The following is a 16,117-nucleotide window of genomic DNA, read 5'->3' on the forward strand; positions in this document are numbered from 1 at the left end:
TTTAGAGGAGAAAGGGACACAAGAATATCAGTAGAGAGAGATCTGAATGGAGGGATCAAACAACCATTTCCTAATTTATTCCACATTATTATCACCTTCACACCTGGGAGGGGCGATCCAGTTGCAACTTGGACATCATTAACATCCTGTTAAATCAGATAAACATGGAAATCAGATAAAACATCTATATAGAAAGGTGCAGAACAACAACAACAACAACAAGAGCGAGTCTAACTCAATTAGATTAAACATGCTATGTAGATCCAACATAAAAGTTCCAAGAGTGGAGTTCTTTATGTAGGACATTCATACATAACATCTTCTCTATGGTGCATATTACATCCCTCTTACCCTCCTTAAGTCGCATTAATCATAAAGATGCTTTACTTCTTGATCACCTATTAAGAATATAAGACGATAAGAATACTCCCTCCCTAGATTGCCGCCTTAGGCTTTAATTCACCAAGACCACCACCAAATACATCATATAGAAGAACACAATAATTTGAGAAAAAGAGAATCTAAAATGTAATAGTTGGCTTTGTATCGCATGTAAACAGAGTCAACGCATGCTTTGGTTAAACTAACAAAAGCAGTAAATAAAATAGCATCACATAAATGGCATATATCCGAAGTACCTCAAGCTTGCCTGGGTCCTCGTTCGTTACATCACCATCACTATTTACCACGCTTTTGGTCTCAAGCATGTCCAAGTCAGCAGATTGATTGTTACCCTAGGAAAATCACTACCACATCAGCCACCCCTATAAAGTAACACTTGCATGGTTAAAAGTCAAAACAACTAAACAACTAGCTATTTCAACAAATGAGACTGATCACTGACCACATTCTCTGAAACTTGCTCTGAGTTATTCCAGGAAATTGAATCACTCGACACCAATCCATCATTTTCTCCATTTAATTTTCTTTCCTTCAAAATTCAAAACCCAATTCAGAGAAATACAAAGAAACCAATAAAATGAGATGTGTACGCAGCAGAATGAAATAAGGATTTCATAACACTACAAACACGAAAGACGCACAAATCAGATGATGCAATAAAGACCACAACAGATTACCTCCTCATTATTACTCTCGGGCTCCGTCTCCGTCTCACTCACTCTGCAAATAACTTTAACATTCCCCCTAACAACATAATCCGACCTAAAAAAAAAGAGTCCGGAAACAACACTCAACATTCGGTAACAAAAAGTAAACCATCTCCACAACTTTTTACCACTGAACCACACAGACAAAACAATTAAAAAAAACAAAGAAAGAAATGAGCAGTCACCTCAACAATTGCCGAGAGCTGAACCTCCACCTCCCAATGGCCGGAGAAGAAAACCGAATGCGGTTGCAAGAATCACATCGCGACAACGGAATAACAAAATTCCCGCCAAAACAACTCGCCGATAAATTCATTGCTGCAGAACTTAAATCCTATAGAGTTCCGTTTAAATGAACTATGCAAACATCAAATTGCTCTAGACAGCACGAAAAAAATCAAGGGTTTAGCTTCAATTTTGATGGGGCTTAGGAGATGGGAAAATATCTTATCTCCTGGATAGAATCAGCAGAACGTAATCGGAATATCTCAGTATATTATTATTATTATTATTATTTTCTTGGGGATCCGTCCGTTATGCCGTTATACGCCCAAAATCTAACGTGCGAGTAACATTTAGACATCTGTTGAGGGGTTTGCAGCTTAATCTATATCCTTTTTGGGCCTCCAATTTGGATCCAAGTACCGGACCCAATTCATGGCCCATTTATTGGATATTATCATTTTGGAATTAAAATGGAAAAAAGAATATACAGTAGGAGGATTTGATAAAATAATAATAATTATATGCACTAGTGAGACATTAAATAATTAAATCATATCACATTAGTATAATATTAATTTAATTATCAAAACACCTAACCCAACTGTATTTTGTTGGCAAAATTTAGATAGTCCAATTTACAATATGTTGGTGCTGAAACCAACTCAACTGACACGTTAGATGATATTTATACGAATGTGACACGTTAGACGATTTTATATGATTTTTATACTAATGTGATAATTTCAGCTCCTTCTCGTGTAGAATATGGATAACGTGGCATATAACTAGATCAATATAATTCGAGTATATTTTCTAAGAATTTGAGATACCAAGATCATGTTCAATCAATTGTTTCTATCATGTTGTATAAATAGGAGTTTAGGTAAGTTAAGAAATGGCAACTTAGCTTCATAACTTCACTTGACTATATTTATTCATCCACTTAGCTTATTAATCAGTCAAATCTCCCATTTTCTCATTCCATACGTTCTTCATACTTTTGCTCACTTAACCCACTGATTTTACCTTATTGTCATTGAGCTCTTACTTGATTCTTGTCAAATCATTATTAATTTAAGATGTTAATTCCTATTTTAAAGGTTAGTCCCCAAAAATCTTAGAATTTTCAACCCTTTCTCCTATATTTTATGGTGCTATTGGACTTCAATAAACATCAACTGTAATTAAATAAAAAATAAAAAACAAAAAATTAAGTATGCTGCCTGGTACTTAAATAATTGACATATACATATGACCTATTTATTCTATTGAAAATGTACAAATGTGGCTTTGTGTTTCTTGATACTCTGTTAAACTAAATTATCATTGTGACATTATTATATTATAGGGTAATGGTGTAAATCAATAATTATAATAATGTTAATATTTTTTATTCAAGTATAGGCATTAATTTGAAATATTGACTTTATTTTACACAAGGAAGTATGCCCTCTTGATCTAAACTAAGACTAAGTTACTGAACTACCTGAATCCCTGATTACCAAATAACTCCCACCAATACTCAATGATCATCTACTTGATGAAATGCGTCTTGAATTTCATGTCAAAGTGACCAAGGTCAGATTTTGCAATTTTGAATCAGATGCAGCCATTCAAGGTCCTGAAGTGAGGATGGTCATTTTATGTATATTCGCTACATCGTCTTAAGAACATTTGTAGTTGGATTAAGAGCAAAAGGCAGAGGAAAACCAGTAAGTTTGTAAGCGAAGGCCACTTGAGGATCATCACGGTCTCTCATCCCATCTTGACCTGCGTTTTCGTTCTGATTTGGTTGCATCACTTGGACACATAGAGGGTGCTTGAGGCAGATGAGTTGCTTTTGCTCTGACTTCTGCAGATGCAGGTCTTAAAGATATGAAGTCGTCAAAATCCTCTTCGTCACTCTCGATCCAGCCATAGCAAGGATGTCGTCGGGTTGGAAGACTGTTGGTTGGTGGTGGGGAAGGAATATTTCTCAGTGATGGTGAAGCTGGGATTGCAGTCTTGCCTGGAGGATTTTCTTCAATCGCGGGAGTTTTACCCTTTTTGCTCGATATGTTAGCAGTTGACGCGACATGTTCAGACTGTTGGTATGGGAGAATGTCTTTCCAACCTGCTGTCACTGAGTATGATCAGGGATATACGGGATAGCTAATCAAGAATTATGAAGCACATTGTGCATCTGAATTAGTGATAATTCATTTTACCAGCATTGATCCCTAATGAACTGCTGGAAATTTCAGGGAGTGTAGACTCAGCAACAGCACAAGAGGATCCTGCAATATCTGCTGGAGTAGTTTCTTGAGGTCTTTCATCTTGCTGAGAATCTGGTGCGCTACTGGAAGTACCAGCAGCTATTTCATCCCCAGATGACTTGTCCTGGAAAGAGAAATTACCATGTATAAAGATGAATAGGCAACAACTTAAGCACAATTGACATATCTAATCCAAACATTTAATGCAACAACACCATTTATATTGTAGCGAAGTTTTGAGCCTGCACTTAACAATTCATGCCTTATTGCTTGTGAAACTATAAGATATTTGAGCTTTTTCAACTTAGTCTGTGCTTAGCTTCAACAGGCAAGAATGGTAGGTTGCATTGACAACAGAACATCCAAAGTGTCACAAAAATTTACACAGTGAAGGATAACAAAGGTTTCGGCAAGAGACTCAATATCAATGTAGAAAAGAGAAGCAACAAGTGACAAAGATGAGTCGCCTATGTTAAAGTGAAATTCCCATAGCCACACCGAAAATATGTTAAAATTGCAAACTCTTGCGCATTATTGATGTAATAACTATGAAGGTAGCACAAAATTATCAGTCGGGTATAGCAGATAGAAACAACTTATTAACTCAAGTATACAAACTAAGATATGATGGCCAACCCAAAAACTCTGAGACCTAAACTTGCTAAGGAAGCTACCTCAGTGCAAAGAATTCAAGACATTTTATAGAACACAGAAGCTTTTTTCAGCTGTTTAAAGAGGCACAACTCAAACAAAAACGGAAAGCAAATTGAGATTCATTTCATGCCTGTTAAGCAATTAATCTTAGTTGCCCAGCTTTTAGGTATTCCTATAAGGTAATGGCAGTAGCTGAACAACGAAAATTTTAGTTTCTTTCTGAAACAATTATAAAAGAAATGGTCAAAAGTCTGCTCATGATGCTCTTTTTATATCAATGCCAATTTACTTGAAGGAAGCAGAAATTATTTTCTTGTTCATGCAGCAGAATGAAATGTATGTCATTTTACCATCAGATACAATATCATGGAAACACCATAATATTGATAAAGAAACGCAGTTACCATTTTTCTGTTATGACATATACAGGCATTTAGTTCTCATAATGTCTATCTCACTTCAAAGGTGGTATTAAGAACAGGTTTCTTCTATCACACAGAGATATCATCAATTTGAAGCAATTGGCAATGATGAATAGGTCTTGTTCAGGAGGAAATCAGCTGCCACATTCCAGTGAGTATAAAACTGAATCTCTAACTGTTGTATGAGATAATTTATGATTGTACATCAGTATCTTTGCACAATAAAGCCTACAAAATCAATAGAAACGCCTCAAGCAGTAGCAGAAGCTTCAGAAATTAGATTGACTTAAAGATATTACTTTTTGCCAATTTAATGTCCTTTCCTTTATCTGCTAGCAAATGGCAATTAAGCATTTGATATTACATATCGTTTCGCATTAATATTAGTAGTCTGTGCTTGAGTTGTTACCTGTTATTTCAGAAAGACAACAACTGATGAACAATGATATTTTGATAAAACTCAGTATTCCTTGCAGTATAATGTATTCTGCTTCATGTAGCAATCTGGTTGCGTGGAAGCAATTATATGTTGTTCATCTTCTGCTAAAGCAAAAAGGACTGCTGTTAACATATCAAATGGAGTCAAAGTTTCCACTGACATTATATTATAGCAATATAGATCTATTTTTCACAAACATGGTGAAATGCTACTAATCTTCCTGTACCCTGTTTCCAAAGGAACCAAGATTGCGGCTTCTGTAAATGTATTCTAGAATCTTAATAGTAAGAAGTTTATCCTGAAAACTGATATTGGTACTTTGTTAACACGAATGCACTTTCCACAGTTTAGCTCCTATTCTTTATCTCTGTTTTTATTTCCAGACAGCCAAGAAAGTCACTACTTCCTGCATGATTATCTGTTGATGCAAGAACAAGAGATTCATTAGAAGAAAAGTTTCATGACACAGATTCAAATTATTTATAGTGTTAAGTGTCCCATCAGTCCCAAATTTATAGGCATTGCAAAATAAGAATCATTCCAGAAAACGAAAATGTTTTCCTAAACTAGTTAATGGTACTAAATCTATCACACGCTTTGACGGTAATAGACTCAAAGTTTTCGTATTTTCAACAGTAAGAACAGAAACCTTCATAACAAGTCAAATGGACCTATTATACATTCAGGTGGAAAGGGTATACTGTAAAGTAAGAGGCAAGAAGAGAAAGAAACAAATGAGTCTGAGTGTGCTCTATAATGCTACTTTAATAACCTCGAAACAAAAATGCAACTTAAATTCAATAATTTGTTGTATGCCAAAAACTAATAACTTTGTCCATCTTTATAACCACAAATTGCTTCCTATAATCGAGATTGATGGGCCACGCTGGAAGACAAGTTCTTTGAAGAATTTTTAATTCTAGATAGACTTTAAGTTCATCACCAGACTTGTGATCATCTTTGCTTAGAGCAATGCATATACTCTATTGCTAGTCAAACAAGAGAAGAGACAGCAATCGAAAACCAGAATCACAGATATTAATTCAAGATTGCCACAATAAAACCAGGAGGAAAAAAACAAGAGTGCGCTGATAATTTTTATACCTTGCCCCGGTGGCCATCTTCTGCAACTTTCTCTTGATCATTTTCTTCATCATCACGAAGAATGGCATCAATAAGTTCCTTATATGAGTATTCCTCAATGAAAGGCCAACCTTCATCTCCACCATATTCCTTTGTTTCAAAACATATTAAGTGAATCATATAATTATGCTTCATGGTGGCCGTCTTTCATGTACATGCACCAACTCTGCACACTTATGCACATATACCATACACATGCACACTTTGATGTGCCACACATACTACACATGCTAAAGGAGGTTGAAGTTACCATAAATCATGATCAGTGCTGTTTTTGAACTCTTGAATTGCGGAAGGGTAGAGGGGAGAGAAACACAATAACAACGTGGAGAAAATTCTCTATATTTAGTTTCTTAATATTTTGGTCATACTATACACATAAGCAGCTCATCAATTTCTGAATCCATGTAAACTGGGGGGTCTTTCGCCAAAGCTAAATAAAAAATGAGAATTTCAACTGTACAAACACATTTGCTTTTCCTATCCCTTAACACTTTACAATTTTTGCCCACCTAATCTATTAAAGTAATTAAGTACCCTCAAGTGACAGTTTTCTTGATCTTATCGGACAGCAAAATCATCTAAAAATTATGTGCAACCACCCAACTTGGTAATCTAAATTGACAAGGGAAGTCATCGACAGTGTGACTTTCCGAATTTTAGTATGAAAGCAGAAATGTCTCAGTAGCATCATCAAATAAGTAGAAGCACATGACAGCTATATCATTATCCTCATACGAACACCAAATTAGTCAGCATTTACATGCTTACTGCATCTTAAATATTTCCAAAATGACTAAGTTTTTACAGATGAGCTCAACTAATTTGCACACTTATATTTGAAGACCTATCTCAACATTTGACACAGTCAACAAAGAATTCATTGGGAACATGACAGCTACTCTGAAAGGCAGAACATAAATCCTTAGTGTAGAAACCCTCATGAAGAAACGCCAAATAAGTCAATATATGCAGTTATTGCATCTACAGACTCCATTATCTAAATTCATCACTTCTATTTTCTTTTGTTAAGATATTCTAAGATAAGCTTTCATTTTAAAGTAGACATACTTTTTCCAAGTATTACACTTACTTAAACTCATGATACGATACTATTGACTCTCGACTACTGCAGTTAAAGGTAATAGGAAAGGATCACTATGTTTGGTTTCATTTTTAACTTATTTTGATGTGTTTTGTGGAGATAGAGAGAGAAAAACAAAGATAAATGAATATGTGTTAGAGATAGTGTGTATGTTTGGATTTGTTTTTGAAAATAATATAAAATAAATATGGTATGTTTGATGTTGTTTAGTAGGAGACAAAAACTACTGTTCATTGTCAAATCATATCTCTTATATATATATATTTATATATATGTATGAGTATGTATATAATTTTTTTAGTTGTAGAGCCTATAATTAGTGTAAACTTATTTTGACAAAAAACAAATGAAATACTGTTGCAAAACATCTCAAAACACCACCAAAACTTCCAAGACAAATCAAGGCAAACATTGTCCATGTTTTAGCCCATCTCGGAAATGAAGTAAAATTGAAACCAAACATTATGATCCATAATGTTTTCCCACCACTTTAGTCCTTCATCTTTTTCAGATGTATTATTTTAGTCCCTTATCTCATAAATAAATATCGGTGTCATCCATAACCATTAATACTAACAGAAACTTACTCAAAGTAGATGGAAATGTCATGAATGAATGATTAAGCTGGAAAAGCATGTAGACTTCAATGGTCTTCCTTATTTTGCATCTAAAATAGAGACGAGAATAATAAGTCAACTACTACTAGTCGTTATAGATAGCAACAGGAAAACGATTAGACGAAAGAAATTGAAGGAAAAACTGAAGGTAATAAGTAATAAGAACCTTCATAACCAATGAAACTCTCATAAAAAACACAAAAGATATCAAAATAGAAGTTCCATAGAATCATTTGTAAAATGAGATAGATAACTAGTTGAAAAAAACCAATTCCAAATGTCATCATAAATTGATTACTGCTGCAGTTTTCTTGCAGTAAGAACTACACAATAACACCTTGTTAATGCAAAGGTATAGAATAAAAGTTTTATAATCTACAAAACATTGTAGACTCTCATTAAATATCAAACAATAATTACATAGGACTCTTCATTTTTGTGGATTAAATAATATTACCTTCTTATAGTATTGTATAATAGGACAAATATTTTCTTAAAATGAAATAAATAAATTCAAGTTTAGTAACACATTCTTTTTCTCGAATGAAAGCAATAAGTAGGAAAAAAGATCTCCGCAATCACTTATAGTGAATAATATAGCCAGCGAAGCATTTCGAAATTAGTTTTCACAAAAGAAAAGGCAATTGTCTAAATAGATCTCAAAGATTGTATTATAGATTATATCAAGCAATCTAACAATTCTAATTCTTTTATTGATAAAACTAAAAGCCTATATATTTGTAATGAAACTTCAATAAAATATCACCATCCAAATAATGGCACAATAATTATTTAAAAAGTCTATGTATATAAAAAATAATACACCAAATTGGATTTGACTACACTCAATTAATTAGATTACATGAAAAGCAAATCATATTATAGGTGCACTATAGTTGCTATATGAAAAGTAAATCATATTGCGAGTGCAACACTTGCCATCTAATTTGTACCCAAGGGCAAAACCTATTCCAACAAGAATTTTGCCACAACTTTGTGGAACATCCAGATACACCGCCACCTATGTGAATCACTACCCACTGATACTATCATCCATACTGCTACTTTAAACCATCTTTTTCTCATGAATCTTTTCTAATGCCATCCCCCAATCTTAACATATTCCTGAATTTCATATTTGTTTCTGAAAACAAGTTTGGATTCAAGTTCAAGACTCGAAAAAACTTTCACCCCCCTTGATTGGTCAAAGCTTCACCTGGATCAGATTTATTATAACTAGCTTCTACATCATAACAGGCCTTATAGACTAATGTGATATTTCAGATAACTTGAAAGAAGACGGAACAAAAACAAAAATAACACACAGGAACTCACTGGAGACCCACATCCTTCCATATTTATGCTCATTCTTCACTACAGGCAACTCTAACTAATACACATAAAGGAAAAAAAGAAACTAAAAATCAGAAAAACTAAATAAATAATTTCAAGTTTACCTTCAGAAGTTCTTTCACATGTTTCCTCACTTTCTCCTCCGGGAAGCCAAACGGCACCATCGCGTCCACCGCCGCGTCCATTCGCGTCAACCGCGCCTGAAAATCAAAACCCACAAATTAAAATGCAACAAAAATGTAGAAATGCGGGAAACAGTAGAAATAGGAAGGAAACATGGAAGGAAAACTCTAGAAATAAATATCAGTGACGATGCTGAGGAAGAAAAAGGAATACCTTTCTGGCTCTGCTTCTTGGCATCTCCGATGATGCTCACAGTGAAACAAGGGGAGGCAAAGCTGAAAAGGGCACTGATCTTTGTATTTTGTTGCAAAAAATGGGGTGAAGAGGGGAGGGGGGCCTGCTGAGCGTACAGCACAAAGATGAGCACGAAAGGGAAACTAGTCTGTATGCATGCTTGTTATGCGTGTCCTTGTTTTTCTATTTTTCTATTGTGTGTGTACTGTTTGTGCAAATACATATAAATATATTTGGCAATAAAAGCAAATTCCACGTATGTATATAATTTAAATTTTTATTATTTTTAAATTTATTTAAAAAAATGAACATAAAATTAATGGGTGAAATTTATTCTTATACCCGAATTCTGTTATTAATATAACATCAATTCTTGAGTAATTATAAATAATTCAATTAATACTCGAATTTCACTGTCAATATCATTTTGATACTCAAATTGTTTTTTTTTTTTAATTTATTACTTTGTTATTTATTTATATAATCATCATTTTACTCTCAAATATTAACATAAAAAATAATAAATATATAAAAGAAAAATTTGTATAAATTCCTATTGATATAAATTTGTTTTTATTTAAATCACTTGACATTCATTTTCATAATTGGTTATAAAGATTATTAAATTTTCGTCGCAAGTCCACATTTAATTCTAAATACTATCAAATTTTCGTTGCAAAAAGGAAATAATAGGCACGAAAAATGATCCTAATACAGTGGTGACTAAGCCGTTGAGCAAATAAGATTGAATTTATTGAACAAAATTTGGAGGATAGTTTGAACACGTTCATGTATTACCAGTTTATTTATTAATAAAATTTATATTTACTTAAAAAATATTTTTTTTAATTATTTTGATATTTTACTATCTCTATTCTCAATCTTTATAAAAAAAAATTATCATTATTAAATAACTTTTATTAATAGCCAAGTCCACTCAAGAAATAGATTTCTAATATATAATAAAAGTATGGACTTAATTTTGTTCATCATCAAAGGTACTTTTGCATTTAATCGAAATATTAAAGTCTGGTTGCAAAAAAAGGCTTAAATTTAGATTGAAAAGTTTAAAGTTTAGATTTCAATTTCTTAAAAAAAGCAAAATGTAAATTAAATTTATGCGAGATTCCAATATATTTTGAATTTTACTTGCAATATGATTAATTACTTTCTCTTAGTCTCTGTAGTGCCCCTAGTATCTGCAGCGCTCCAACTTGAGTCTGTCTAGTCTCAGTTTCTCTTTTGTGTCTGTTCAGCAGCAACAATAGTATTCAACTTACTACATTTCAGACAATCCCTCGCTCTGGGTTCACTAATGCCACAAATGAAAAAGTCAGCCTTCGGTCTCTCTACGCACGAGGCTCGAAACTCTCGGTCACAACTTTCGTAGCTTTTTCCTTCTTCTTGAACTTCTTACCGGACTTTGCCTTGCCGTTCCCCCAATCATCCTTCCTTTGTTCCAAGTTGTTTACAACTTTAAAGTCCGCTAAACGATCGGCTGCAGCTATTGCCAAAGGTAAGCCCTTGACACCCTGCCACCTCAATTCGGTCTGTGCCTAAGGTTGCAAACCTGCCATATTAAACAACTTGTCCTCCTTCGACATATCCCTCATGTCCAACAAGAGAGACTCACAAATGTACCCGTATGCCTCAAATTCCACAAGGACTCCCTTGCAACCCAACTTATATTGCAAAGAAGGAATTGCTCCTTCAACTCCTTCTTCAACACTTCCCATGTCTCAATACGCTCCCGATTAGTGTTGGCATCATTCGACAAATGAGAACACCACCACAAGTTAGCATTCCCAGTTAGATACATACTTGTAATGGATACCTTCTCCGCATCCGGCATCTTTGCAGCCTGAAAATACGTCTCCATGTCCCACAAGAAGCTCTCTAATTCCTCGATGCTCCAATCACCACTAAAAGATTTAGGATCCGATTCGATACTTCCCTCAGTTCCACTGGCCCAAACAGCCTTTTTTACCACCTTCAAGTCCGTCTTCAAGGCCTCCAACTTGATGTCCACATCGTCAGTCAGGCAACTCACATTATCCGACACTGCCACTCTCCACAAACTGTGGCAACTCCTCCATCACCATCATATTCATATTCTCGACTATCATCTACAAAGCTGTAAAATCTACTGAATCAGGTCCATTGCAAGAGGTTCTTCCGGCCGCCCTACTAATTCTTCAACCCCATGTAATCTTGCCTTCATGGCGTCCAACCGGTTACTGATCCTTATTTGGTCTGCTATCCCAAATACTTATCGTCTGAGCCTTCGCAAATCTGACCCAGACAAGTTCTTTGAAGTCTCCACAAATTTAACTCCAAAAGCTCGAACTAGAGCCAACCAACCTGGTTGCTCTGATACCACCTGTTAAAAAATAATATGCATGAATATAAAATTACTAAAGAATTAATTGATTCAAAAAAACAAATATCTTGTGAATACATAAATATGTTTAAGGGTGTTTTTATTGATAAAAGTTTTGTCAATCAAGATAATTATTATAGGGGTCTTACCCTTAATAAATAAAAAAAATTATGACGAGTAGAAAATTTAAAAATAATTATTTAATTTTAAAAAAAAATTAACATAGCAATAAATTAATGATGCCAACAAGATGCTCTTATAAATATAAATAGATATCAAAGACATGAAGACATATTCTACACGTACATGTGGCAGTTCATCATTGGAGACTTTGTCGCTGAGGCTTCGTCCTGCGTGATGAGCCCACATCTAAATGTGTAAATGGCTCGATACTACACCCATAAAATATACCTACAGTTCTTCCACTTCTCAGTATTGAAATATGGAAAAATTATTTGCTTACTCCTTTAAATTTGTTTGTTATTAATTTTAATTATTTAAATTTATTTATTTTAGTTTTAATTTAATAATTTTTAAAATTATTTAATTTTAGTTATTGACTTAATTTTGAATAATTTTATTCTACATAACTTTTTAAGAGTAATTTTAGTTCATATATATTCATTTTTTGTATCTCGTAGCTAATGCTCGCCTTAAATGATATAAGAGTTTAGATTTATTGAAAAAAGTATTTATTTATATTATACTTAGAGCATTATAATGGACTATTAGCATTTATCATTAGAAAGACAAAAGAGTCATAAATTTGGGTAAAAGACCAAATCTATGCAAAATTAATAGATAACAGACTAAAACTAATATTGCCAAAGATAAAGGATCAAAATGAACTCAGACCAAAGTTATAGGACGAAAATTTTATTTTTCCCTTGAGGGTATATAAAATATACAAAACAATAATTGGGGAGGATGAGGGTCCGGCTCCAAACCACTAAGACATGGGACCTACTTGAGGCTTCAAAACTCCGAGTTGGACCTGGTCTCGGAACCACTGCCATCCCTAGCTGTACTTATAGATTACCATGGACCAAGCATGCGTTTAGACCATAGATCTATTTATGAGTACTTATTGATTACCATGAGTCATAACATGCTCTTCAGACCATAGGTCGTTTGTAGGAATATTTATAAATTGCTTATCAGTAACCCTCACATTAACACCAATGAGGCCTAGTTTAATTGGTAAAGTTGATGTCCCATGATTTTAGAGGTCATGAAATCCCTTTGGGTACGTGGAATGTTGTTTACTATATAGTAGGAGTCTATAACTATTTACGAAAGTGTTATGTTGTCGTTAACCAATCATCATTAAAAGACGGTATCATTAATCGTCATTTGTGATTACTTGAAATGTTTATAGATAATAGTGGTCCAAAGCAGCGGAACATTGGGCACGAGAAACAATATCTTGATTCATCCAACTGATTAAAAGCCAGAAACAACATCGTACAGTTTCATGCTGTAATTGTTTTGTCTTATAAAGTTTCAAAATCTTGAACAAATAAAAGTAAGTAATACATCTGCTTAAAATAAGTTAAGACATTATTATTTACTACTATAACCAAGAGATCCTCTTTGCACATTTGGTAAACTTATGTTTGGCTTATGAATGATAGAAAATTATTAAATCGCACTTAAATTAAAAATCCAATAATCCTAGAAAATATTCAATATAATCCAGCCAATTATGAATCTCAATTTTTATTGTTTTATGGTATATAGAATTATAATCTTATTTTTATAGTTAATTGTTGAATAACAATCAATAAGAAGCGGGCACAGTTCGATAAATCGATCGAATTGTGTCAAAATAGAATTTTTGCGAATCAAATTGCCAATTTCAATCTGGGTTGTTTATTAAACTTAACCAAATTGAACACTGAATTGTTTGAAGTATATAATTTCAATTTATTTTTGTGAAATGTGAAAAAAGTATTAGAACATGTTGAACACTTTTAGGAGCTCTAATTCCTAAATCTGATTAGTCTAATTGATTTGTTTTATATATTGGAATCATGTTTGATTTTAATATTGGAACTGGATCTTTGTGTTTTATTTTGTTTTCTGATTGAAATTTGGAATCATAAATGATTTGTTTGCCATTATAAATTTTTACTTTCACATGTCTTTTGAACAAATAAATTTGGAATTTGCTATATATGGATTTTTTATTAGAAAAAATAGTTTTATCAATTTTTAATCGGATTAGAACAAAATTTTCAGTTATTTACTGAATTGAATTAAGTGTGATTGCACAAAAAGCACACTCCTACAATCAACTAGCATAAAGGGGTTTTTATGTCAAAACTTAAGTTCCGAGATTTGTATAATACAATATGAAAGAATTATTTTTAAGGGCTCGAGTCCCACCAATATGTCGGATTAATAGTAGTAATAGTTTTACTTTAATATTGGTTGTTGATTAGTTATACATATTTGATATTGATTATTCATTAAAAAACAATAAAGACATGCTCGATCATACAGACAAAACCAACACTATAAGTAAATATAAAAATTACATTAAGAAAATGATACAAATATTCCCTTATTGTTTGAAAAATGACTGATACCCCTGATAATATCGTCCAATAATTGACCTTATTCCATAAGTTTTCTATAGAATTTCTTTAAAAAGTTGTATTGAATTGCTCCAAATAATTTTACATATATTTTTTCATAATATCGTCCATCTAATATCAAACTTTTACATTCTTTTTCTAAAATTAAAATTTCAGCAAAAATAAAATTGACATTTCCAACTTATCTTCCAAAGTTGTATAATTATGTCGAGAAAAAAATATTTATAATTATATCAAATATGTGAACAGTAAAATATAATATGTCCATAAGAAATCAACATTTCTTGCCAATGTTCTCATACCATAATACACATCTATCAAGCCAAGAAAACAAATGGTCAAAATGCACATACACATGCTAAAAGATGATCATTTCCCATGTTAAACATATCACACAAACAAGAAAACATGTCCACACAAAGATTGTCCTTTACAAGTATGGGTTGTTATTTTCTTGCATAAATGATTTGATTCCACAAGGGAGTGGGCAATAAAGTTGAAAAAACAAATTATTGAAATTTGTTTGAATATTATAAAATATTGCAAATACTTCGACTTTTATTCTGAATCATACTTTTTTGAATATTTATGAACTTTCAAATTCTTCAGTATGGAGTCATTTGAAAGTTTTTTTTATTTTTAAATCATTGCCCTTAATTCAATACATCAGGCCGAATGTAACTTAAGGTGATATTTACGCATCGCAATCCTAATAATTCAAGATTATCCAATAATCTAAATCAATGTGTTATTAGATATTTGAAATTAGGATAAATTACACCAAGTTCTCCTGAGGTTTAATACAATTACAAATTCCTTCTCGTGTGTTTGATAAATTATCAAAGCTGCTGATGAATGACATAATTGTGTAAACTTTAAATAGTAAGGTAAAAATGTCAACTTTATCCTTACTGAAATTTTAATTCATTTTAAGAAAAAATTGATTAAATGTGAAAAAAAAATCTAATGTTGGACAACAATTGTTGTTAACCAAAAAAAAAAAACACCAATGCAAATACCTAATGTTGAACATGTGTTAGTATAAAAAATTATAAAATTAAAATTTAAAGTCTAACAAGATATATTTTAGATAATTCGACCAACGTTTGGATGAAATCCTAACAAAATAGGTCAGTTGTTGGATAAAGTTATTATCGGGGGGTATTAATAGTTTCTCAAACAACAAATGAATATTTATAAGTGTAAATTACAATAGACTCCCCTGATATTTGAAATAATTACAAATATCCCCTAAAATTAACAGTCTTTTAACAAATACCCTTAGTGACTAACATATTGTAGGAGGTTTTTATTAGATGCCGTTAATTTTAAGAAAAATGAGATATATTTGTAATTTTTCAAATAATGAGATAGTATTTATAATTATAGTAAATTTCAAGAGAGAATATTATAATTTACCTTATTTATAATTGTATCAAATTTCATGGGACATTGACG

At 32.5% G+C, this 16,117-nt stretch overlaps 2 protein-coding genes across 3 annotated transcripts in view; both read right to left on the minus strand.

Moving 5' to 3' along the window:
• LOC105160983 (probable zinc metalloprotease EGY2, chloroplastic) overlaps nt 1-1,594 on the minus strand; it is a 5,285-nt gene extending 3,691 nt beyond the window's left edge. The window contains 5 exon segments of the mRNA XM_020693505.1: nt 16-146; nt 639-734; nt 845-931; nt 1,080-1,164; nt 1,295-1,594. Coding sequence (XP_020549164.1) covers nt 16-146; nt 639-734; nt 845-931; nt 1,080-1,164; nt 1,295-1,425 — 530 coding nt within the window. The 5' untranslated portion in view covers nt 1,426-1,594.
• On the minus strand, nt 2,749-9,817 carry LOC105160897. 2 transcript variants are annotated; one of them, XM_011078412.2, is made up of 5 exons: nt 9,659-9,817; nt 9,427-9,522; nt 6,209-6,337; nt 3,542-3,713; nt 2,749-3,456 (listed from the first exon to the last, which is right to left on the minus strand). In XM_011078412.2, exons 1-5 carry the CDS (start codon nt 9,680-9,682, stop codon nt 3,080-3,082), a joined length of 798 nt encoding a protein of 265 aa, XP_011076714.1. In that variant the 5' UTR covers nt 9,683-9,817; the 3' UTR covers nt 2,749-3,079. The 2 variants fall into 2 exon arrangements, with proteins under 2 accessions (XP_011076714.1, XP_011076715.1); XM_011078413.2 differs by having other exon boundaries at nt 2,755-3,447.

The sequence above is a fragment of the Sesamum indicum genome, linkage group LG4, assembly GCF_000512975.1.
Source record: "Sesamum indicum cultivar Zhongzhi No. 13 linkage group LG4, S_indicum_v1.0, whole genome shotgun sequence".
Taxonomy (NCBI): Eukaryota; Viridiplantae; Streptophyta; class Magnoliopsida; order Lamiales; family Pedaliaceae; genus Sesamum; species Sesamum indicum.

Coding starts and splice junctions, on each gene's coding strand:
- LOC105160897 (XM_011078412.2), bottom strand. CDS start 9,682: ATGCCAAGAAGCAGAGCCAGAAAG. Junction 6,338..9,426: donor ATGTGAAAGAACTTCTGAAG/GTAAACTTGAAA, acceptor TTTGAAACAAAG/GAATATGGTGGAGATGAAGG. Junction 3,714..6,208: donor AAGATGGCCACCGGGGCAAG/GTATAAAAATTA, acceptor TTCTCTTTCCAG/GACAAGTCATCTGGGGATGA.